We start from the raw sequence: 22,982 nt of genomic DNA, 5'->3' as shown, positions 1-22,982 counted from the left end.
ATTGTATAAATTGAAATAATGACATTTGAGTTAATAAATAGGTTAAGATGCTCTTGGATGAGATTGTAAGTAGTGTTGAATGGTAATAAGCTCATGGGTAATGGGATTTTGGTAATCTTTTGTTTGGGATTTTCTTTTGCCTACTGAAAGCTAATCTTAACTAAATGAATGTTCTAATGAAGATTATCTTATGTTTCTTTGCATACTAATCCATTAAACCAATTAAGCATTTTAGGGTGTTTTTCCCACTGCTGAAAAAAAAAATGCCTTTTCTGAATCATAGGCCTAATTTATTCATATATTTCCCATGTCTTTCAGTTTCATGCCTTGAGTGGCAAAAATATCTGCACCTACAAGCTGGTGTGTGACAACGACGCCAACCTGCAGAATAAAGAGTCTGTGAACCAGTGCCTGCACATCTTGTCCTCCCTAAGGCTCATCATGCAGGTGGCTCTTCCCCAGGAGCACCTTTGCTGGATCATCTTCAATGGTGTGAACCACAGTGTCTTACTTCCCATTGTCTTTCAGATACTTATTTAAGTGCCACGTTTGACGGCAATTTGATCCTTTTGTGATTTAAAACGCATACATTTTTAGAATAGAATAATCATGTTTTTTAAAAAAATTGGATTACCTTTTAGTTTGTCTCCGCAAGTACAGATGTTGAGTTTTTCACCAAAGGAAGGAAGGGTTAGTCTTGGTTCTTTCTGAAAGATGTCAAATCTTCTCAAGTAACTGACTCAACTAATCTAAACTTTCAGGACACTTTGACAATGGCCATCCAGGATGAAAAGGAGTCCCAGGATTAGGCTCAATAATTTAGAGTAGGGATTTGGCTCAAAAGAGAGGAGGAATAAGAAGAGGAAGATGAGGAGAAAGAGGAGGAGGAGGGAGAAGGGGAGAAGGAGGAGAAACAGCAGTAACAGCAGAATTCCAAAATGTCCCTGAGTTCTAGGTCCCATCCTGTGCCATCTACACTTGCCTGTGGCTTCTACTTGTAGGAATTAGTGAGCCAGGCCAAAATCCTGAACTGTCAAAGAATTCCAACGTGGTCAGGATGGACTGGGGCTGGCAAGGTTATAGGCATGGTTTGAAACACAGAAGGGCCTTTGTCATTTCTGAGGACAGCCCCCCCCCCCCACTGCTGGTATGTTTTCCAGGCCCCTGGCTTGAACCTGGGTCACATGCTCTGTGGGCAGGGTACACTTCCTGTGCACTGCCCTACCCTACTTGGTGACTTTTTCTTTTCTACAAGGAATCAGTCCTATAGTTGCATTTTTTCCTCTGTGCGTATGTGTGGTATTTATGTGTTTATATGTGTATACACGTGTTGTGTATGTGTGTGTAGTGTATTTGTGTGTATGTGAGTGATGTGTTGTGTATGTGTGTAGTGTATTTGTGTGTGTGTGTGAGTGATATGTTGTGTATGTGAGTGTATGTGTTGTGTATGTGTGTATGTAATGTATTTGTGTGTGTATGCATAGTATGTGTATGTCTAATGTATATGTGGGTGCATGTATGTATAGTGTATAAATGAGTGCACATATGTGTCTAGTGTAGTTATGTATGTGTGTCTAGTGTATATGTATGTACACGTGTGTGTGTGTAAATGCTGGAGACTAGTGTCAGGGTAGCTTTCTCTATTGTATTTTGAGACAGGGTTTTGTTGCTTAACCTGGGGCTCACTCACTGTTTTAGCTGGTGAATCCTGGAACCTCACCTTTATCTACCCTCCCTGAACTGGGGTTACACATGTATGCCACCACACCCAGCTAACTCAAGGCCTCACACTGCCCTTTACCCGCTAAGCTGTCTCTCTGGCCCTAAGAGTTGTATTCTCCACACAGCCAAGCCAAGGTGCTTAGGGCAGTTTTGAGTGGGTTCTAGCTGTGTGACGTCCACCCTGGTAGATCTTAACTGGAGGCAGGAAGAAGACATCACAGGCCCTCCACCCACCAAGTCATTGACCGCTAAGAACCACTTGATTGTGTTTTCTCTGAAGTGTTTGGTGCTGCAAAGTTGCCAGGTGACGTCACTGACCTGTGTGATTGATGTTGGATGTGCTCACGGGCGTTTTAAAATCAAGGAATGTTTTTTAGAGTTGAATTTTTTGGAGTTGAATTTTGCTGGCCATGGATTTTAGATCAGTTATGCAATAGAAATCAGTTGGACTCTTGTAATTTTAAGCCAGACCTTTTAATTGTGTGATTTTGAGAATGCACCTGGTAGGATAGTGTTCTTTACCTACAGACAGATGTATAGTATAGTATATATAGTATAGGATAGCATAGCATAGTATATATAGTATAGTATAGTATATATAGTATAGTATAGCACAGTATATATAGTATAGTATAGCACAGTATATATAGTATAGTATAGCACAGTATATATAGTATAGTATAGCACAGTATATATAGTATAGTATAGCACAGTATATATAGTATAGTATAGCATAGTATATATAGTATAGTATATCTAGTATAGTATAGTATATATAGTATAGCATAGCACAGTATATATAGTATAGCATAGCACAGTATATATAGTATAGTATATATAGTATAGTATAGTATAGTATATATAGTATAGCATAGCACAGTATATATAGTATAGTATAGTATATATAGTATAGTATAGCACAGTATATATAGTATAGTATAGTATATATAGTATAGCACAGTATATATAGTATAGTATAGTATATATAGTATAGTATAGCACAGTATATATAGTATAGTATAGTATATATAGTATAGCACAGTATATATAGTATAGTATAGTATATGTAGTATAGTATAGTATAGTATATATAGTATAGTATAGCACAGTATATATAGTATAGTATAGCATAGTATATATAGTATAGCATAGCACAGTATATATAGTATAGTATAGTATAGTATATGTAGTATAGTATAGTATAGTATATATAGTATAGTATAGCACAGTATATATAGTATAGTATAGCATAGTATATATAGTATAGCATAGCACAGTATATATAGTATAGTGATCCCCCAGCCCCTGCACTTGGCCACCGGCCCGATTTCTCTTATAATTAATTGTCTGCCACACAAATCACACTGAAGTGGTAGTTTTCGTTAGACTGATTATAGGGCACATCTTAATCATAGGGTGAATATTAACTGAGGTAGGAAAGGGATAGGATACAGCTCCTCACCTGTGTCAATTTTTCAGTCACCCCGAGCTTCCTTGTTGGATAGTGTTCCACACTGATTTAATATGATTTAATATTATTCACCGAGAAATCTTTCATATTTCAACCATAAGGAAGCCACAGGAAAAAGGAACATTTTAATGTTAATAAAACCACAAGGTATACAAATTAACTGCTAAACTCTCATTCTCTCCAGTATATTTTAAAACGCCAGTTGCCATGAAGTGAGGCTGAAAGATTGTGGTGTTAACATATTTAAAGCATGTTCATATTAGTTAATTCAATGATATTGGGCTTAAGAGATAAGAACAATTACAATGATTGTCACTTTCTACCAATATCAAGCCTCATGAGAGTACTTGCTTTGGGAAGGACAGCCTCAGCCATAGAAACTACAATGCCCAGCCTCCATCTTTTGACTGTAAAAGTTGCTAACCATGTTTCTCTCCACTTAGGTACCATCTACATTTACACCATTTGCCGGAAACTGATGATCCTAGGGCTTGCTGCCAAGGTATGAAATGTGACACATCACTTCCCTCGGATGGCTCTCTGCCACACAGTGCTCAGTCAAACACAGTATTTAGGGGATTATTTAGCGTTTAGTGACTATATGCAATGGAATGTATTGGCCTTGATTTTAACAGTAGTCCTGTAATGTGAGGGCCATAAAGAATCAATGTAAAGAATGGGAATTATTAACGTCGACAGGCATATCCTAGTATCTCCATGTGTCAGATACCACATTTGTCACACTTTATACTTACCCACCTGGTTACTAGGAAAGGGGACGCTCCTTCCTGGCTGGCCCAGGACATTTCCTATTTATGCTGTTTGTCCCATAGTAATCATGAACACTGTCCTCTGTCACTCTGGAAAGTGTCTTGGTTTGCAGGATAAACTGTTTATATTATGGAGTTCTGGGACTTTTTACTTATGACTCACGTGCTATTTGAATGAACAAACGCCCAAACTCTCTAGCTTCTTCAGCTGAACGCGAGGGGACTTTTAAATTATTATTATTTTGGTATGCCTATACTGTGTGTGTGCAAACACATGTACATATGCCGGCCATTGGACTGTTTGGGGATCCCTCTTAGGAGCGCTGCCTACCTCCCTGGAGACAGTGGTCTACTAGATTTCACCATTAGTAGAGCTGACCAGCCTGCCTCAGGGATCCCTCTGTCTCCATCTCACTGGTGTTAAGATAACACACATGCATTGTCTTATTTGGCACTTCCCCATGGGTTCTGGGGATTCGAACTCAGGTACTCACGCTCACGAGGCAAACTCTTCCCGGACAGCCATCTGCTAAGCCAGGGGACTTTATTTTCTAATGCTCTCACTTAGAAGGACTCCCTGACCAGCTTTAGCACGAGGAAGCTGACGAGATGTCTGTTGATTTCCCCACAATGTTGGTGGCACTTTTGAGGGCAGCAGATGTATTTGTTTTCTGTACTCATTTTCCAGGCATTGGAATGTAGCAGGCATTGGAATGTAGGCCAGGAAGGGCAACTATACTCCCGCCACTGGGGTTGCTGTTGGCCTGTGAAACATTGCTTCCTTCTGCAAGCTTTACTCAGCGTTCAATGCTCTGGAAAAACTAGACCTGTATCTTAGAGCTCACAACACTTGAAAGATACAAATGGAAGGTATGATATGTACAAGCTCTGTGGATAACATTAATTGTATGTCCACTTTTGTTTTGTTCCTCAAAAAAAAAAAAAAAAAAAAAAAAAAAAAAAAAAAAGAAAGAAAGAAAGAAAAGAACCCTATTACTAATAATAACTGGAAGAAATTCTGGACCAGCATTTTGAGTATGAAGGAAATGGGAGCAAGGCCATCCCACATTTAATAATAAGTGGATCTGTAGCCTCTACTGTCGATGCTACTTTTAGTTACAGTTGAGAGACTAAAAAAGAATTTGCATATTTGTGTTGCACTTGCTCCGTTAACAAACGCTGCCTCACGGAGCAGTCATGGCTTAGCCTGCTGTAGTCGGCTAGCCGAAGCTTTGAAGGGCACAGCTGTGTGTGTCAACATTTGGGTGTTTGTGCTTGCACTTGTTAGCATTAAGAGAAGTTTAAATTAACATGATAGTCATCTTAAAATACTTTATTTATACTCTTTGCCAAACATCTCTTCTCCCCCCCCCCATGTCACTTGAGTTTGTCTCTGAGAAAGTATGTTGTGAAAGAGGGTAGTTGAATGGTCTCAAACCCATGGGAAGCAGGTAGAAATCTGGGGGGGTCCCAGACCCATGGGAAGCAGGCAGGAATCTGGGGGGGTCCCAGACCCATGGGAAGCAGGCAGGAATCTAGGGGTCCCAGACCCATGGGAAGCAGGCAGGAATCTGGGGGTCCCAGACCCATGGGAAGCAGGCAGGAATCTGGGGGTCCCAGACCCATGAGAAGCAGGCAGGAATCTGGGGGTCCCAGACCCATGGGAAGCAGGCAGGAATCTGGGGGTCCCAGACCCATGGGAAGCAGGCAGGAATTTGGGGTTATACAGTTGACAGTAAAGACCAGTTGAATTCTTCCTATTTGTTCAGTATGGTAAGCTTCATGGGAATTAATAATTTTTACCCAGAAATTCCCAAACCTCCATATGGTAAATTGCTAATCTGAGGCTACACATGGATAGCACCATTTAATGGATGGAGGTAAGCCCTGTAGATCCCACCACATACAGGCTTTAGGGATTTTTTTAAAAAAATTATATTTGTTTGGTGCAAGTGCTTGTGTGTGTGTGTGTGTGTGTGTGTGTGTGTGTGTGTGTGTGTGTGTGTGTGTGTGGTGCCCTTCTTAGTTGTTCTTTCCTTCAGTTTTGGAGACAGCCACTCGCACAGAACCGTCACAGTTCAGTTAGCCTGCCTGGCCAGTGAACTCCAGTCAAGCACCTGTCTGTCTCTCACTTCCTCCAGTGCCTGAGTTAAAGACACGTGCCACCGTGGCTGGCTTTTACATGGGTTCTGGGGATCGAACTCAGGTCATTCTGCTTGCATGGCATTTTACCAAAGGAACAAGTCCCTGAGTTCAAGTCTGTAGTTGCATAAGGCAGAAGCAGACCTGGGCTTCCCCAACTATTCTTGGTTGGCATAAGCTCCCAGTTCTGTAGAACCCGGGCATTATGGCTACCCTTCACCGTTGCTGCATCCTTGCTGTATTCTGGGTGCTGTGGAAGGGCTTTGCATGCATAGCAACACGCTCTACAGTCTTTTGAGGCAGACATCATCATCATCACCGTCATCGCCATCATTATCATCTGGACAAGAGGTCACCGCCACATACCATGCATGCTGCTAAGTACCTTCATGAGTCTTTTCACTCAATTCTCATGCTGACATTTTAAGGAGGGCAGAGTTTTCACTCAGCTTGCAGTCGCTGAGAAAATCAAGCTTGTTCACAGTTACAGGTTTAGTTTGAGGTGTTCTGAGGTCATTGTCACACAGTACCACACCGTAAGAGCAACACCTATTCACTCAATCAGATCCTGCTCTGCCTCTCTTATTCCGGAGAAGCTGCGCGGGAGGGGCAGATACTTTTTTCCTCCCTAAAGGAATACCAAAGGCCAAGACCCACAAGGGCTTTTCCTCAGATGGAAGCTGCTTCATGCACTCGCCAGGTTATGCTTAGGTAGCATAGGGAGGGAGTCATGTCATCTACCTGAAACTGCTTTTCCTAACACGCAAGTGACACAGTTACTTTGGGTCACATAATAAATCTAGCATCTTCTGGGTCATTTAAAGCTGAAGTCAGGGACTCAAAAAATGTTAAAGAATATGCTAGCCCAAGTATGGACTTGCATCTTTTGTAGGCATTTCAGTAAAGTATTTGGCTTGCACTGTTATCAAGTCGCTCACTAGTATTACATAAACCCGAAGTCAACCTGGAGAGGGCGCCTGACATAAACTAATGATACACAAGGTTGCACTGCCATCCTGTGGCTGAGCTAATTTATTGTGTGTATTTTTCCTGCTGACACCAGAGTGAGGTTTTGCAGGGCCATAGTTTAGGTCCATCCATCTATACTTGGACTTTTTGAAGTTTTGTTTTTCTGTGAAGAAAACTGTCCTATTTTATTAAGAGAAGTAATTAATTCTAGCCTTTAGGGCTGGGGCTAGAGAAAAACTGCTACAAACTGAGCTTTTTTTTTTTTTTTTTTTTTTTTTTTTTGAGATGGCTTTTCATCTCCAGACTTGAAAGCAGGTGTTCCAGTGGGTTTGGCAGTCTTTTGTCCTTTGTCAAGGCTTTGCTGTGTGCTGTGTGAAGTTCAAAGACTTGAATTCCAGCCCCGGTTCAGCTCCCTCTTAGAAGCAGTTTACACTCCAGTCTGATTAGGTTAGATTTCCTTGGGGCCCCTCCCGGCAATATACTCTCTGAGTTCTTTAATTCCAGCTCTTAAAGCCAAACCCAAGTCTGATGTGAATAACTGTGAGGGGAAACTATTTTTATTTCGAAACGTGAAATTTCTCATTGCACAAGTCCCGAGGGATTTTGCAAAGGCGTGCTGATTTGAAGCCAGTATTTACACAGTTTCTCTCCGTATTCTCCGAACCACAGTGGTCCAAAGATAGGGTTGGCGTGGAGTGAACGGTGAGTGTGAGAAAACAGTTAGGAGGGTCTGACGATGCTGGGAAAGTCAATAAACAATCGTGGCAGCAATGACAAAAGGCATCACCCAGGCAGCACGGGGCTGACTTGGCAATGGCTTATCTTCAGAACTGGGCCTGGGGCTTCTTACTGTGATCACCTACACACCCTAGAGCGAAGCCACTGGACACCGCCATGCATGATGGGGGAGACTTGGGATATAGGCTGCCTGGGTAGTCTCAGGTCCATGGAAGGCTGTGTTTGGAAGCGAGTTTTGAATTGTTTGAGACTTTTTCTAGAAGATCTAACCAGGGCTAAGTGCTGGGAGCATATCAAGGTAGATTTTAGTTTAGATTATGAAATCATCGTTGTCATTTTTTTCATTTTGAAAATTGCCCTATGCTTGCCACGGTCTGTGTCTTGTTACTGTGGCAGGGACTCTTGGTAGGGGATGGATGTGGGACTTCCAGTGTTGGTTCTGGTGATGTCGGTGGGCAGAAAGTCAGAGGGGCTTCCAGCCCTCTGGTCTCTGTGATTGCCTGAAGTATTTCCATAGCCAGCCGGTGAACTGCCATTTTAGTGAAGGCCAGTCTGCTAGTCAACAGGTATTTCCTGTGTGTTCACTACTTGCTGGGTGAAATGGGTTTGCAGTGGTGGGGGAAACCCAGGGGCTCCCTAATCTAGCAAGAGGAGCTAAACTTCTTGCCCATGGAGGACGAGCAAAGACTTGCACGTTGCTGTTAAATCCTCATCTACATCCAATAAGTTCCTTCTCCTTTGGAATCGAAGCAAACTGGACATGGGAAACTCTGCTGTCTCCTCTTCTGAAGAAGATGGCAGTGGCGTCTGGCCGCCACCACTGTCGTTTCAGTTTTCCTATTAAACACCACATTTGTCTGGTGTCGTTTCCCTTTCAAGCTGGGTCATTGATCTATGGAAGAAGTGATTCTTTAGTTATTGAAGGCATGCGTTCATACTGGGAGAGAAATTTTGTTCTGCTCTCCAAAGTTGTCATTACTTGAGAATCCAGGATACTTGTCAGTTTTCCTGTGTTCGATTCTGAGGCCACCATTTCTAGAGTGTGTGCTGCATAGTTGTTGTTGTTGTTTGTTTTTTTTTTTTTTAATTAAACTAGACACAGGCTAGAGTCATCTGAGAGAAGGGAACTTCAACTGAGGAAATGCTTCCATAAGATGGGCGGTTGTAGGCAATCCTCTAGGGCATTTACTCAATTAGTGATTAATATGGGAGGGCCCAGGCCTTTTGTCAGTGGGGTCAATTCTGGGTTAGTGGACTATAAGAAAGCAGGCTGTGTGCAAGCTGTGGGGAGCAAGCCAGTAAGCAGCATCCTCCATGGCCTCTGCGTCAGCTCCTGCCTTTTGGGTCCTGCCCTACTTGACTTCCTGTTCTAACCCCCTTCAATGATGAACTACAGTGTGGAAGTGTAAGCCAAACCAACCCTTTCTCCCCCCAGTTTGCTTTTGGTCATGGTGTCCCATCACAGTAATAGAAACCCTAACTAGGACAAGTGCCGGCAGCTGACACTAACCCTAAAGCTGCATACACACTGCTTCTTTCTTCAGAGCCGTCTGGCTGGGATGTGTGAAAGGTGCCCATGATGCAGATGAGAAGACCGAGGTGTAGAGAGACTGAGTTGGGAGTGCAGCCTAGTTTATCTGATTTCGGTCTGGTTTTAATGTGCCTTGAAGCGTGTGGTGGCAAGCCCTTCCCATGTCGCCCATCCTCCTAATCCAAATAGTATACCCGTCAATGCCACAGATCAGCCAGCAGCTTTGAATAGCTCCTAGACTACAGTTCACACTTGAAGAATGTTGGTGAAAATGAGCCCCGCTCACAGGCCTCTTAAGAAACTATTCTAGAACAATAAAGATACTCTAGAAGGGCTACTTTGAGATTTGTGGCTTTCTTGACTTAAGAGGAAAATTCAGGAGACGGGGAGATGAGCCTTTGGTAAAGAACTTGCTTTGTAAACACAAACACCGAGCTTGGTTTTCAGAATCCACATTTGAAAAGAAGCCGGGCACAGTTGCGCTCCTGTAAACCCTGAATTGGGGCTGTGGAGACAGGCAGATCCTAGGTGCTAGCCGGCCGGCCGGTCCAGCTGAGTCAGTGAGGCCGAGGTTCAGTGAGAGACTTGGAGAGTTCTAGAGGAAGACACTCAGCATTGACCTCGGCCCCCGTGTGCAAACACACACACCAACACAGTGTGAACATGCACTCACACATACAATACTAGTGTTCTTTGACTCACTGTTTATGGTAACGTAACTTTGATAGGAGTAGCTGGCAACCTGCTGTCACAGTTTAGGCTTCGGTGATTCTAAATAATATCCGTATGGTTAGTGTAAGAAAAGGTGAGAATCAGCCTAATTGTGCTCTCTGCCTCCCTTGCCAGGCCTTAGAATACCTGCTGTGGGCCAGCATGTGCATGGAGTCCTCTGTCCCACTCCTGTCCACCAGGTACCTGACCTGGAGAGCCACTCTGTACACTGCTGTCTGCCAGTGCCACTATGACTGCCAGGCTGGCATCCACGGGGAGGTATGTGGCTTTCAAAGGACGTCAGCATTTGAGACACAACCCACCAGACCCTCTGCCCCTTAGATGTGTCAAGGCAACACACCAGCCCGGGAACTGAAAACGGGGCAAAGGCAAGAGACCCCCGGTGGTGTCTGAAGGCGCCTTCCTGGCCATGTTGCTTTATGGCTTTCCTGCTTTGTGCTCTTTGGTCTGGACTCTTGCTCTGTCAGCTTGGCCCTTCTTTGTTCCTTTTATTCCCTATCGTTTTCTGTACACGGTGTGCGAGCATGTGCGCATGCGTGTCTGTGCATGTGTATGCATACGTGTATATGTATGCATGCGTGTGCATGTGTATGTATACATGGGTATTATGTATGTGCATGCACATGTGTGTATGTATGCGTATATGTGTAAGTTTATATGTGTGTATATGTATGTGTCTGCATGTGTATGTATACATGTATGTTATACACGTGCGCGTGTATGTGTATATGTGTGTATATGCGTGCCTATGTGTATGCATGTTTGTGTATGTATGCATATGTGTGTATGTGTGTGTAGGCACCACAGTGCACATGTGGAGGTCAGAGGACAATCTTGAGCGTTGGGCCTAGCTTTTCACTTTCTTTCAGATAGGGCCTCTTGCCTGTCCTTGCTTACTCCAGGCTAGCCGACCCAGGAGTCTACAGAGCTTTTGCCTGTCTCCGCCTCCCATATTGTCATAGCAACGCTGCGATTACAGATGTGAGCTACTGTGGCTCTACTTGGTTCTGGGGATCCAAACTCAGATCCTCATGCTTGTGCACCCAGCTCTATACCCACAGACCCGCCAGTGTCCCCAGCCCTCTTTCCAGCGCCATCCTTCCCTCCGTTTGTTCTTTGAGACTCCATTGCATCTGTTACACACATACCTTGACTTTCCGCTGCCCCCAGCCTTGTTAGTGCTATTTGTTACCCCCCCCCCTTTTTTTGGTACATCTTTTAGACTGAGCACTTGACGTGTAACAAGCTGCCAGGGCCTCCCATTGATTGGCACGGACTGGCAGTATTAACTTCACGGCAGATCTTCCCTGCTGTACATGGTACTCACCTGTCAGTGACTGCAGCCTCCGGGAAAATTACAAAACCACACCTCTTTCTTCTGGCCAATGCATCTTTGCCCCAGGATGCTTGCACAGCCTGTTGAGAGCCCTGCTGCTTGAAGTTCAGTGTTCCCTCGTCCCCTGAACGGTTAGGTGTTAGCAGTCCCTGGCTAGAGGGGAAGCTAAATTCAGACCCTGCTAGAACATTTTTAAAGCTAAGGATAATTCTAGAAACTGCTCACCACATATGCTTGTTTAACTTGAGTACTCTAGGGGAGGCACAGTTTGCAACACTATGACTGCCATGATCCGGGCCAGAACACTGGATGTTCTAATGTTTTGATTCTTATTGGGATTCTTGCTTACTGGAAAATTTATGCACTTCAGCTCTCCTGGAACGTTTGTTTTCAGAAACAAAAAGCCTCATCTGAACCCTTGTTACCATCTCTAGAGAATCGTCACGTGGTGAAATGGTCCCCCCAGCTAGCCCACCTTTCTTCCCGCCTTTCCTTCAGGTTCTTCAGTACTTCCTCTACCATGGGCACTGGAGATCTGAAAATGAATAAGGCCTTTTAGAGACACCACACTGTAGCGGTCAGAAAGCGAGCAGTTGAAGAGGTTATATCTCATGTTATACTAGGAAGGTTGAAATTCTAGAAGACCATCTTAGGATGGTGTGTGTGTGTGCGTGTGTGTTCATGTGTATGCACATTCACGTGTGAGCATGTTTGTAGGCATTGTTAGCGGAGCAGTACTCTGTACAAAGTTTCTGTTTAATTCACATTTTGGCTTTCTTCTAACAACTCTATAATTCATAAAGTTAATGTGTCAGGATGTTTATTAACTTTAGATTTATAGAGCGTAATGGTGCTCATCAGAAATGATAGATTGGAGAGCTACTGTGGTATAAGGAGTCAACAGCAGCCAGCAGTTTAATTCAGATTAAATCAAATGCCTCAGACATCAAAACATACCATTTTTATACATTTTTAATCACTGTTCTCCAACTTATTGTGAATTAAATTTGTTTTAATTGCAACACAGGCATTTGCTCGACGTGCATTAGCTAAAATTGATGAGTTAAGGCAACTGGAATTAATGAGTTCCTCCAAGTCTCAGGAAGAATCCCGGAGATATTACAGAGAGGCCACGATAAAGGTATGAAAATTTCATGAAACAGAATTTCATGTACTGCACAGTGCTGTTGATTGAACACTCAATCTTTGTGGCCAAGGCATGCTTCCTGTTGTTATTTCATGTGGTTCTTCTCTTGGAGACAGATGGCCGTGATGATCTTCAAAAGAGGAGTGTTTGAGTCTAGAAGAAAAAACAAAGCTGTATTTAGGCCGAAGATAAGAATTAACCTAAAGGAAGCTCAGAGCGTGAGTCCCCAAGGCCTTCTCTGGAAGACCAGTTTTGCAGTATGCGTGTGCTATTCCTTTGTATCTTTCAAGCCTAGTTGTTAATGATTAAATCCTGCCCTAGATTTGAGAGCAATGGAATGTCTTTCCAACCGAGATCAGTCTCTCCCGGCATCCATTTCTCTCTTTTGTGCCTAACATTATCCCAGTTTTGCAGTGTTGATGGATGAGAGGCAGAAGGTGAGCTCGGGAAAGGTTCGCATGAAAGCCCCTTGCAAATGGACAGTCCTGAGCAGGCCTTGGGCCACTTGGCGTTAGTTTTGAGCTTTTCTCATTAGTTTTAGGTTTACCATTGGGACTGTCATGAACTAGACTATACAATTGCACCCTCCACCCCATCTCTGAAGATTTAGAAATAACTCTGCATTGGAGTTAGGAACCAGCAGAGCCACCAGGGGGCCTGCTATAAGTGGCTGTTCAGGATTAGCCCTAGGAATAATGTCTATGTTTAGACATTGCTGGCTTCTAGGCTGGAGGGGATGGCAGAGAGCTTAGGGGAGGATGGAGGTGGCATATTTCTCCCCTGTCCTAGCTAGTGACACGGCCCCTCCCAACCTTAGCGTTAAATACTGTCTTAGGGGAGTGAAAGGGATGCTCCACCCTTCCCTTCCCCTCCCGTCCTGGCTTCCCCTCGTCCCTTCTTTCTCCTTTTGCCTTTCTGAGCTCAGCATCCCCTGGGCTTGCTCTCCTTCCCTGAAGCTTTCACTGACTGCTGGAGATGCCATCAGCTAGCTCTCCTCTGAAATCAGGGCTCAGAGTGTTTCTGCCACCAGCTCAGGGTCACAAGTCCCCGCAGCACTGGAAGGTGAACCCAAGCCCAGTGCCGTCGTGTAGTGCCAACCCCAACTGCTCTCCCCTTAGAGCTTACACTATTCAGGGACCACCCCATTCCTATTTAAATTAATAACGTTTACAACTATTATCTTGGGCACAGGGCCAGTCTACCGTTACTGGGCAAGACTATTTTGATTATGGGTCCCAGAAGAATATCTACTACATAGCTTTAAAATCCTATCCCATGCTGCTCAGCGCTCTCCAGATGCTGAGGCTGGTAGCTTGCCACACTGCAGGCAGTTTCTTGTTGAGCTGTCGGAGGACCAGCATCGGGGATCATTAAGTTGTAATGATGCCTCCATGTAATAGGGCAGGGGTGATTGGTTTTCCTTTCCTATAAACGTTTGCTTCGCTCTTGTGAAGATCACATTTAGATATCTGAATCAGCAGAACTGCCATACTGAGCACCCAGTCAGAAAGTATAGATATTCTTTTAACAGAATTAAATATATCTTTAGGAAATGTTTACATTTCCAGATGAAGTCATATTAAAACTCAGTTATTTGGGGCTCCTTTTTTTTTTTTCTTTTTTCTTTTTTTTAAATACAGGATCTCACTTTGTAGCCTAGGGTGTCTAGAATTCACTATGTAGCCCAGGATGGCTGTTGTTTTAATCAATTAGGGGTAAATATAATTTCATTTATGATAGTTCTAATTATTAAAAAAGCTTATTATAGCATTTAAATATATTTCATTTTTTTAAAGTAATTTATTACTTTTATGTGTGTTGGTATGAGTGTTTTTAGATCCCCTGGAACTAGGGTTATAGATGGTTGAGAGCTGCTATGTGGGTGCTGGGAATTGAACCCTGGTCCTCTGGAAGAGCAGCCAGTGCTCTTAACCACTGAGCCATCTCTCCAGCCCCTATTTTTTATTTTTTAAATATATTTTTAAAGCACTGTTTTAAACTCTAGCACAAATCTCCCCTGTTGGTGGAGAGAGGGCGTGGACTTCAACTTCTCTGGAGGTTTTTAATGTTGGCCTGTGGGATCAAAGACATAAAAGCTAATGGGCAGGGAAGCTCGAGGCAGCTTTATCCCTTCTCTGTCTGTCTGTCTGTCTGTCTTTTTTTCTTTCTTTCTTACTTTGCCCCTACAAGAAGAAGAATTACAAGTAAGCCACGGGATCATGGAAATGTGGCTGGCATTTTCCAGCCGGATGTCAGTTCTGGAAATGCCAACCTACAGGCACCAGCTGCCTTATTGGCAACCTGTAGGCAGACAACAGGCCATTTGTCAGAGGGAATAGCTTTAAGTAAACACCTGTGGGTGAAGCCATTCAGTATGAAGGAGGGTGGCTGGGAGTCTCGCAGACCTGCGTAGCCTCTTGCTTTTGGTATGTAGCCAACACCATCAAACAGTGTTTTGGATTTGAGTTTAGGACATTCTTCAGTGAGAATTTCCTGTAGCGTTTATCAGCACTGTCTGGCCTAAGCCCACAGATTTTTCTGGACATTTGGCCTTGAATCTAAAAGGCATCCCCAAGTGATTGTCAGGCCAACAAAGTTCCCTGTGGCTGTCACCAATGTGCTACAACCTTGAAAAATGATCACAGTAAATAGTTTTTCTATGATGCCTTGGAAACACCAGCACATGAGAAATAGCAGAGTCTTTGGTGTTGCGACTTACTTAAGCGGAGTCTGCAGTGATGAAAATAGGCCCGAAAGCGGCTGGCTGTCTCACTGTCTGATTAACTGCTCCCTCAGCATCGGGGAAGCAGGCAGTCGCCTTTGCCTTGTGGCAGCTTTGGTTTTCTTTCATGTCTAGATGGTGTGGCCTCGGACGGTCACGGAACGGCTGCTGGATGAGCTGTTTGATAGTACCTCATCCCGGTTCCTGGCTGTCTTGGAAGCTCTTTCTGACTCAAGCAGGCGGATCCTGCAAACTGGACCTCTGGTTACCGATGAAGTAGAGCTTCGTGATGTCGTCTCCGAACTGTTTATGGCTGGAAAAGAACTTTTGATACGTAAATAAAGTGTTAATATTTTATAATAGATGCTGATAACAAACACCTTCAGCATGAGGGCCCATATATGAAAAATTAGTATCAAATTTACATACTGACCTTGAATCCAGTGACCATGCTATAAATAATTTACTTGTAGTTTTTTTATTTTTTCTAAAAAATATAATGATCTTTGAGTAATGACAATTGCATTTCTTTCTTTTCAGGCTTTAATCTCTTAGTCCCTCCACCCTTCATTTCCTGATTCATTACACTGACTGGAAAACTCCAGAAACACATGCTGATGGCTGTGTTGTCCCAGTTTAACCATAGATGGGAAACCTTCAACATTTTACCATTAGTTCAGTACAGATGCTGGGTTTTTGTTTTGGGGCTGTTTTTCTGTTTTTTTATTGTTTGTTTTTAAAATTCAGATGAAGAAAGTTTCTTCATTCTTATTTTTTTAAGGTTTTTTTTTTTTTTTTTTTTTTTTTTTTTTGTTCATGGGCATTGCTCATACCTATTTGTACTGTGTTTTAGTACACTGGGTCCAGTGATGCAGGAGGCATTTTGTGCTCCTTTTTTTTTTTTTTTCCCTATCCCACTACTTTTCATTTCTCTGTATCTTCCTTTTTTCAAAACAAATGGCAACATTTTTATATTCATCACCAACCTCCCATCTTATTTCCCCCTTCTTTTTGTCCTTTTGTTATTTCTGAGAATTTCTAGGTCACTCATTTATGCTTTATTTTTTCTGTTCTGGCATTCTGTCCACCAACCAAGTCCATAGTTTCAGATGCGATCTTCACCTGACCCTTTCCCTAGGGGCCCAGTTCTCACCCTCATGCCCCCGAGGCCCTCCTGCTTCTTAGAGAACACTTGCGCTTAAATTCTCATTCTCTCTGTTCTGTATCTCTGCTTCCTGTGGTAAAGGATGCTTGCTTTGTGGGTTTTCTTTGAAAACAGTTGTATATTTAATTTTCTTTCTGCATGAACTTACCTTCTGTGGGCTTGCAGCAGCCAGCTGATTTATATGATATATACATATGTATATATATCTATGTATATATCTATATCTATATATTTTTTTTCAAGACAGGGTTTCTCTGTGTTGCTGTGGCTGTCCTGGAACTCACTCTGGTGACCAGGTTGGCCTCAAACTCATAGGAGATCATTTGCCTCTGCCTCCTGAGTGCTGGGATTAAAGGTAGCCCCCAAGTAGCCAACAGATTTAGCTTTAATGTCTACATAGGAGGAGCTGTGGAAAGCCAGATGAGATTCTGTGTGTCCACCTGAAAGCAGTAGCATCTGATTCTACACTTTAATGAAAACAAGGCCTCATGTCTTCATTTAAGTTCTGAGAGAGCGGGGCATTGGTGGCACATGCCTTTAGTTCCAGCACTGGGGAGGCAGAGGCAGATGGATCTTTGTATGTTCAAGGCCAGCTTAGTGTACAGAGCGAATTCCAGGACAGGTTCCAAAAAACTTCTGAGAGAAAGTGGAGGGGGGCAGAGACCATGATCAGAATATTTTATATGGGAAAAAAATCCATTTTCATTTTAAAAAAGTTCTCAAGTGATATCTTAGTCAGGGTTTCTATTGCTATGAAGAGATACTATGACCACAGCAACTCTTATAAAGGAAAACATTTAACTGGGGCTGGCTTACAGTTTCAGAGGTTTAGTCCATTGTCATCATGGAGGGGAACATGGCAGCCTGCAGGCAGGCAGGCGTGGTGCTGGAGAAGGAGCTGAGACTTCTTCATCTTGATCCGCAGGCAGCAGTAGAAGGACACTGTGTACCACGCTGGGTGTGGCTTGAGCATGTGAGACCTGTGAGAATGTCTTTGATCTCATCCACTCAGATTCTAAAACTTACCTCATCTGCACACATTGAAACAGGAGGGATACGTTTCCACTTCTTCAGGTCTTCATGAAGTCAAATTCTTCTAAGCAGTTCCTTTATCCTGGGTCCTCTTTCATCTTCTTCCCTGGGTATCTGTGAGGCGGTCAGATGGGCCAAGAGGATTGCCTATGTTCTTCCCTTCTACTTACACACCAGGCAGCCTCTTTCCCTCCCATGTTATTGAACAACTCATAGATGGTCTCCTTTTTGCTCTGTGAAGGCTCACTCCCCAGTGCTCTGCTCCGACACTCCTCTGTAGGCTCTGTAGTACTCACTCCTGTTGACTCTTTTTTTTTTTTTTTTTTTTTTTTTTTTTTTTCTTTCACTAACACTCTCCTTGGCAGCTTTTTCTCTCTGCCTTGACTTATTTGATGATATTTCTTAGCAGACTCATAGCTGTTCCTGCCAGCTGCTATGAATGCAGCTGCTGCTGACCCTGAAAGCCACGCCCCCTTCTTTAGGTCTTGTTCCTAATGTCAAGCTGCCTAGAGGCTAATTCACTGCTGCAACAAGTCCTTTGTAGTCTACACTCCTCCGTCCCCATCTTAAAAATAATTCATTTATTTTTGTTTTACATGTATGAGTGTTTTTCCTGAATGTATATGTGTGTGTACCATTTATGTGCCTGGTGCCCTGTGCCCCGATGTCTCAAGATGCTAGAAGAAGTCATTGGATTCCCTGATACTTGAATTACAGACACTTGTGAGCTGCCACATGGGTGCTGGCAACCAACCTGGGTCCTCAGCGAGAACAGCAAGTGTTCTTAACCCCTGACTATCTCTCCAGGTTGAGTGGCTTTGGGAAATGTCTCCCCGCAGACCTATGTTGGGTGCCCTTATTATTTGTCTCCATAGCACTGAGCATTTGCCCACTTAGGCTTCTTATTTGGCCCACTCCCCTGCAGACTCCGTGACAGTGGGGCTGGGGACTGTGCCCATTTCAAATCATTGTTTTCCTAGAGCCTGATGGTGTCTGATGGCTAATGACTAATAAATGCCTCTTTGCATGAATGACACCCACACATTCCCCTCTCCTCTTCTAGTTTCCAATGTTGGTACAAACGGAAAACTTGATTTCCCCAAAACATTTCTCCTGGAGCATATGGTGGAAAGGAAAAATATCATTTCTGTGCGTGCTGCTGTGAAATTCACAAAATTGGCTTTTACTTATGAAGAATGGGGATTATTTGAATCGCTGGCTGGACAGCTTATCCACTTTCTCCAGGTACCACATGCAGAGCCCTTCATTTGTTTTTGTTTTTTGCTCTGTTTGGATGGCATTGATTTGCTAATTACCTTGTGGGGTATACTTTCTCAGAAGCAGGATAGTCCTGAATTAAAGAGAGCCGAGAAGGATATGATTCTCCTACTGGCAGTAGAGCCACTCATCAACATAAAGAAAAGCAAAGGCTTGATCTTCCCTCTGGATAGTGATAAGGAGGGGCAGTCTATTCAAGTTTATCTAAAACATATCGCCTGTCATGGTGAGTATTTGCATTTTTGAAAAAAAAATGCTTTATGTGAGAAAATATGGTCTTTTCAGGTGAGGTGAGGCAAAACATGTTCAAGGCTTAAGGAGGCTTGTGCCTGGTGTTTGAGGGTCTGGCAGCAGTGATTGTGGCTGGGAACAGTGGAGTCTGAGAGAGTGGGAAGGCAGAAATAGCTGGGTGTCAGGTGATGTGGCTCCTGGATCTTCTGAGGACACCTGTGATTCTCAATGGCTTTTGACACAAGAAGGAAGAGGTTGTAGGTATTGTAGAATGGGAGGTGAACAGGGCTACTGGGCAAAGGGCAAAGGGCAAAGGGCAAAGGGGATGGGAAAGGGCTAAGCAAAGAGAAAGTTTGGTTGTGTCCCTTCTCTCCAGCATGCATCATTTTCCACTGTAGGACTTCAGTCATTTAAGCATCATTGTATCAGTGACAATTATTTTATTCCTTGTTTCTATGTTTTCCATGTTCTTTTAGGCACCACATAGCCACTCACTAGCAGTAAATCATTTGTGCCCATAGTGATAGACATTCTTCTATCAATACCTGACTGAATACCGTTGTACATTTCTCCAACCACCACATTTCAGATTATTCTAGTATTGTAAGCCCCTTCAGTTTCTCTCTGGACATAGTTGACATACGTATTGTGGGTTCATAATAAAAACATTAGCTTATTTTAATTGAATTACAGCCACTGAGATTAACTTTGACATGAAAACATCCTAAATGGCTCATTGGCATGATAAATGGTCCAGATACCACTTGAGCCATTCTTGTAAACTTCTGTGATTCATACTTGATGCTTCGGAGTTGACACTTCCCATTTCCCCTGCCTTTGCCTGCAGAGTCCTGCGTGAGGAGTTGCGGGTACTCAGAAGATATTTTTAATTTGGCAGCGATCCTCCATTTCTGTGTTTGCATCCCCAACAAGGTGAGGTAACTCTTGTAAATAAGTTGTAACAGCATGGAAGGAAATCCCTTTTAATAGTCTGGCCTAGCATAAGGCTGGGTTTAAAAAGATGTCAGGCTCCGTTCCTAAGTTATTAATTATTTGCTCATTTGGAATACATCATTGAGTTTGTTGCTGACCTGGAACTATCATTTTCTTTGTATTGTCACCATTTTGGGTGTCAATCTGCCCCTTTAGGGGGAAGTGCTAGCTAGGCTAGCTGCATTTCATGCAGTGATGAGGGAACCCAGGAAGTCGTTCTGAGGAAGAGCGAGTATGTTCAGTGCAGCATGGCCATGGCGCTTTTCAGCCCATGGTGACAATGCCTGCTTCCTATCACTTTTCACGTAGTGGACAGCATTTAGAAATGGCCCACGTGCAGGGGCTTGGGTAAAACCAGTGCCTTAGGCCTGCCCCCAGCTCCCGTTTTTTTGGATTCGGAAAGAGGAGCTTACTGTGTATCTCATGTGTATTCATGATCTTTTTTTTAATTTATTAGTTTACATGTCGATCCCAGTTCCCCCTTCCTCCCTTTACCCCCTCCTTCCCCCCTCCCTACCTCCCTGATCCCTCCCTCCCCTCCTTCCTCCCTTCCTCCCTCCCTTTTACCCTTTCTCCCCCCCCCACATCCAGGTGCTAGGGTTTCAGGAGTGAGACATGATGCAACATGTATTCTCTTTCCTTTCTTCTCCCCTCCCCCTCCAACCCAGGGCAGGGAGGGATTGACCCCATGGTCTGACTCTACTGCTGAGCTCCACCATCCCTGGCTTTCTAGCACCCCAGGGTGTCCTCAGAAGCCACTTTTGAGTAGTGGCACCCTTACCTATTTCCATCCCTTTTGCATATAATATTGGAATTCTCCTGACATTTCATTTGAAATTTGGGTTTATGATTATGAGCAGAAACTGTAATTATAAAGTTTTGCATTACTATTTTCCTAGGTAGATGAAACACAATAGGTGATTAAAATATGCCCTGTTCTTACAGTATTTCTGTCTCTTCTGAACTAGAGTATTTTGGGATCTGTGGTAGATTTTTTTTTTTCTCTCTCTCAGTGCCCGGAATAGAACATAGGGCTGCATGTAACAAGGCAAGTATTCTATTCCAGAGCTGCCTCCTCAGGCTACTTTTTACTTTTGATTTTGAGACAGAATGTCAGAAAGTTGCCCAGGCTGGCCGTGGAACTGAGGGCCTCTGTCTCAGCCTCCTGAGTAGTGAGTGACTAGCTGTGATTTCAGCCTGGCATCAGTGGACCCAGCCAGGTATTTTGTTTTGAAAGACAGGCAGAAAACAATTATTATAATGGGTGAGCTTAACCAAAAAAGAAAAATTCAAGGTTTAAAAGGGCAAAGCCCTTTCACTTACGTATTTAAAAAGGAAACATGGCATGTCTTAGTTCAGCTCAGCTTGGGCTCAAGTCCAAACACATTGACCAGTGTTTGGTATCTGTTCTGTTCCCAAGTGCTGTGGGAGCTGTGACACGTACCAAGTAAGTCTGGGAGCCTCAGGAGCCCCACATTTGCTTTAGTCCCAGCTCAGATATGATGAGTGAGTCCCCCTTTCTTCCGAAGAGAGCCAGCTAATCAGAGAGGAGACATGCCCACCCGGGGGGGGGGGTGCCCTCACGGGGGTCTGCTCATTTCTGCTCAGTCCCCCCCCCCATGCTCTCCCCATCCCCTGCATGCTCTCCTGTTCCCCCAATTCCCTTTCCCAGCTCCTCCTCTGCAGGCTGTACCTCTCCCCTGCATTCCCTCCCCGCCCCTGCCCACCCTCCCCTGCCCACCCTCCCTTACCCACTCTCCCCTCCATTCCCTCCCCGCCCCTGCCCACCCTCCCCTGCCCACCCTCCCTGCCCCTGCCCACCCACCCTCCCCTCCATCCCCTCCCCGCCCCTGCCCACCCTCCCCTGCCCGCCCTCCCTGCCCCTGCCCACCCACCCTCCTCTGCATTCCCTCCCCGCCCCTGCCGACCCTCCCCTGCCCACCCTCCCCTGCCCACCCTCCTCTGCATTCCCTCCCCTGCATTCCCTCCCTGCTCCCTGGGCACGATTTTCCTGCTCTTGTTACCACTTTACCCTTTACTTCTCTAGTTTTGTGTTATTTTAATACGGGAAGTTTAGAAAGAGAAAAGCAAACTTTGCCAGGTTAGAGAGGATCGTTACTTATTTATTCATTTATCTATTTTTGCGAGCTTAACTAGTTCACAGAGTGCTAGGTGAGACTCAGGTAGCCTGATGCTTAGGTGTGAGCCCTTCTGTGGCTTCCTGGTCATTGATCTGTGGCGTGGGGAGGACTACATGGGTTCTCTGCATCTGTTACGACTGTGACAGTGGAGGACCTTGTCTTAGTGCACTGATTGGCAAGGGGTGGATGATTGGGGACATGTGCAGCACTTACAGGAGTGTCACCCGGCACACTGGATGCTATGCACACACATCTTACACTTACGCACTCACCATATTTGTTTTTAGGGTGTTCAGCCTGATAAGGATATCGTCGTGGACATAATAACATTCTTATGGCAGAAATGCAAGCTAGGAATTCAAAGGATCAACATGTCCAGAAGCGACTTTGCAAAATATTCTCACAAGATTAGCACTAGCAAAGTATGTATGCCCTTTTCTTTTCTTTTTTTTTTTTAAATTTTTTTTTTTTCAATTCAAGTTGAGGACACATTTCCCGTCTGGGCCTTCCCTATGATCTGCCCAGAACTCCCATCCTTTGGAGATGTGTGTGTGGTAGGAAGCTGTTCTTTGGAGTGCCTACTGAGCCTTTCTTGGAATGTGTGCCGCTGTGCCCTGGGTTTAAAAGAGTGGAAAACTGATCTAACATTTTGGTCATGTCCTCTATTAAATGATGATGTGGGTAGCTAAACACTGTTTTATCACAGGGCTCAGAGAATGCTGGCTGGTTCATCTTCTATGCTCTGGGGATATAGTCGTAAAAGTCAAGTTCTGAGCACCTAGGATTGGGCCAGAAACACCTGCCCACTTGGCTGACTTTTTACTTTGAGAATATAGTGAGTAGTGACAATAAAGAAAAGTAA

General features: G+C 43.9%; 1 protein-coding gene across 1 annotated transcript in view; it reads left to right on the top strand.

Annotated features, from left to right (window-relative positions):
• Positions 1–22,982, top strand: part of Cfap54 (cilia and flagella associated protein 54) — a 244,454-nt gene that overhangs the window by 14,192 nt on the left and 207,280 nt on the right. The window contains exons 4-13 of the mRNA XM_051206281.1: positions 319–490; positions 3,637–3,695; positions 10,190–10,333; positions 12,439–12,552; positions 12,675–12,776; positions 15,416–15,614; positions 18,541–18,722; positions 18,816–18,981; positions 19,834–19,919; positions 22,408–22,542. Coding sequence (XP_051062238.1) covers positions 319–490; positions 3,637–3,695; positions 10,190–10,333; positions 12,439–12,552; positions 12,675–12,776; positions 15,416–15,614; positions 18,541–18,722; positions 18,816–18,981; positions 19,834–19,919; positions 22,408–22,542 — 1,359 coding nt within the window. The remainder of the gene's footprint in view (positions 1–318; positions 491–3,636; positions 3,696–10,189; positions 10,334–12,438; positions 12,553–12,674; positions 12,777–15,415; positions 15,615–18,540; positions 18,723–18,815; positions 18,982–19,833; positions 19,920–22,407; positions 22,543–22,982) is intronic.

This window comes from Phodopus roborovskii, unplaced genomic scaffold (genome assembly GCF_943737965.1).
Source record: "Phodopus roborovskii unplaced genomic scaffold, PHOROB, whole genome shotgun sequence".
Taxonomy (NCBI): Eukaryota; Metazoa; Chordata; class Mammalia; order Rodentia; family Cricetidae; genus Phodopus; species Phodopus roborovskii.
This window is presented reverse-complemented; position numbering and strand designations above follow the sequence as displayed.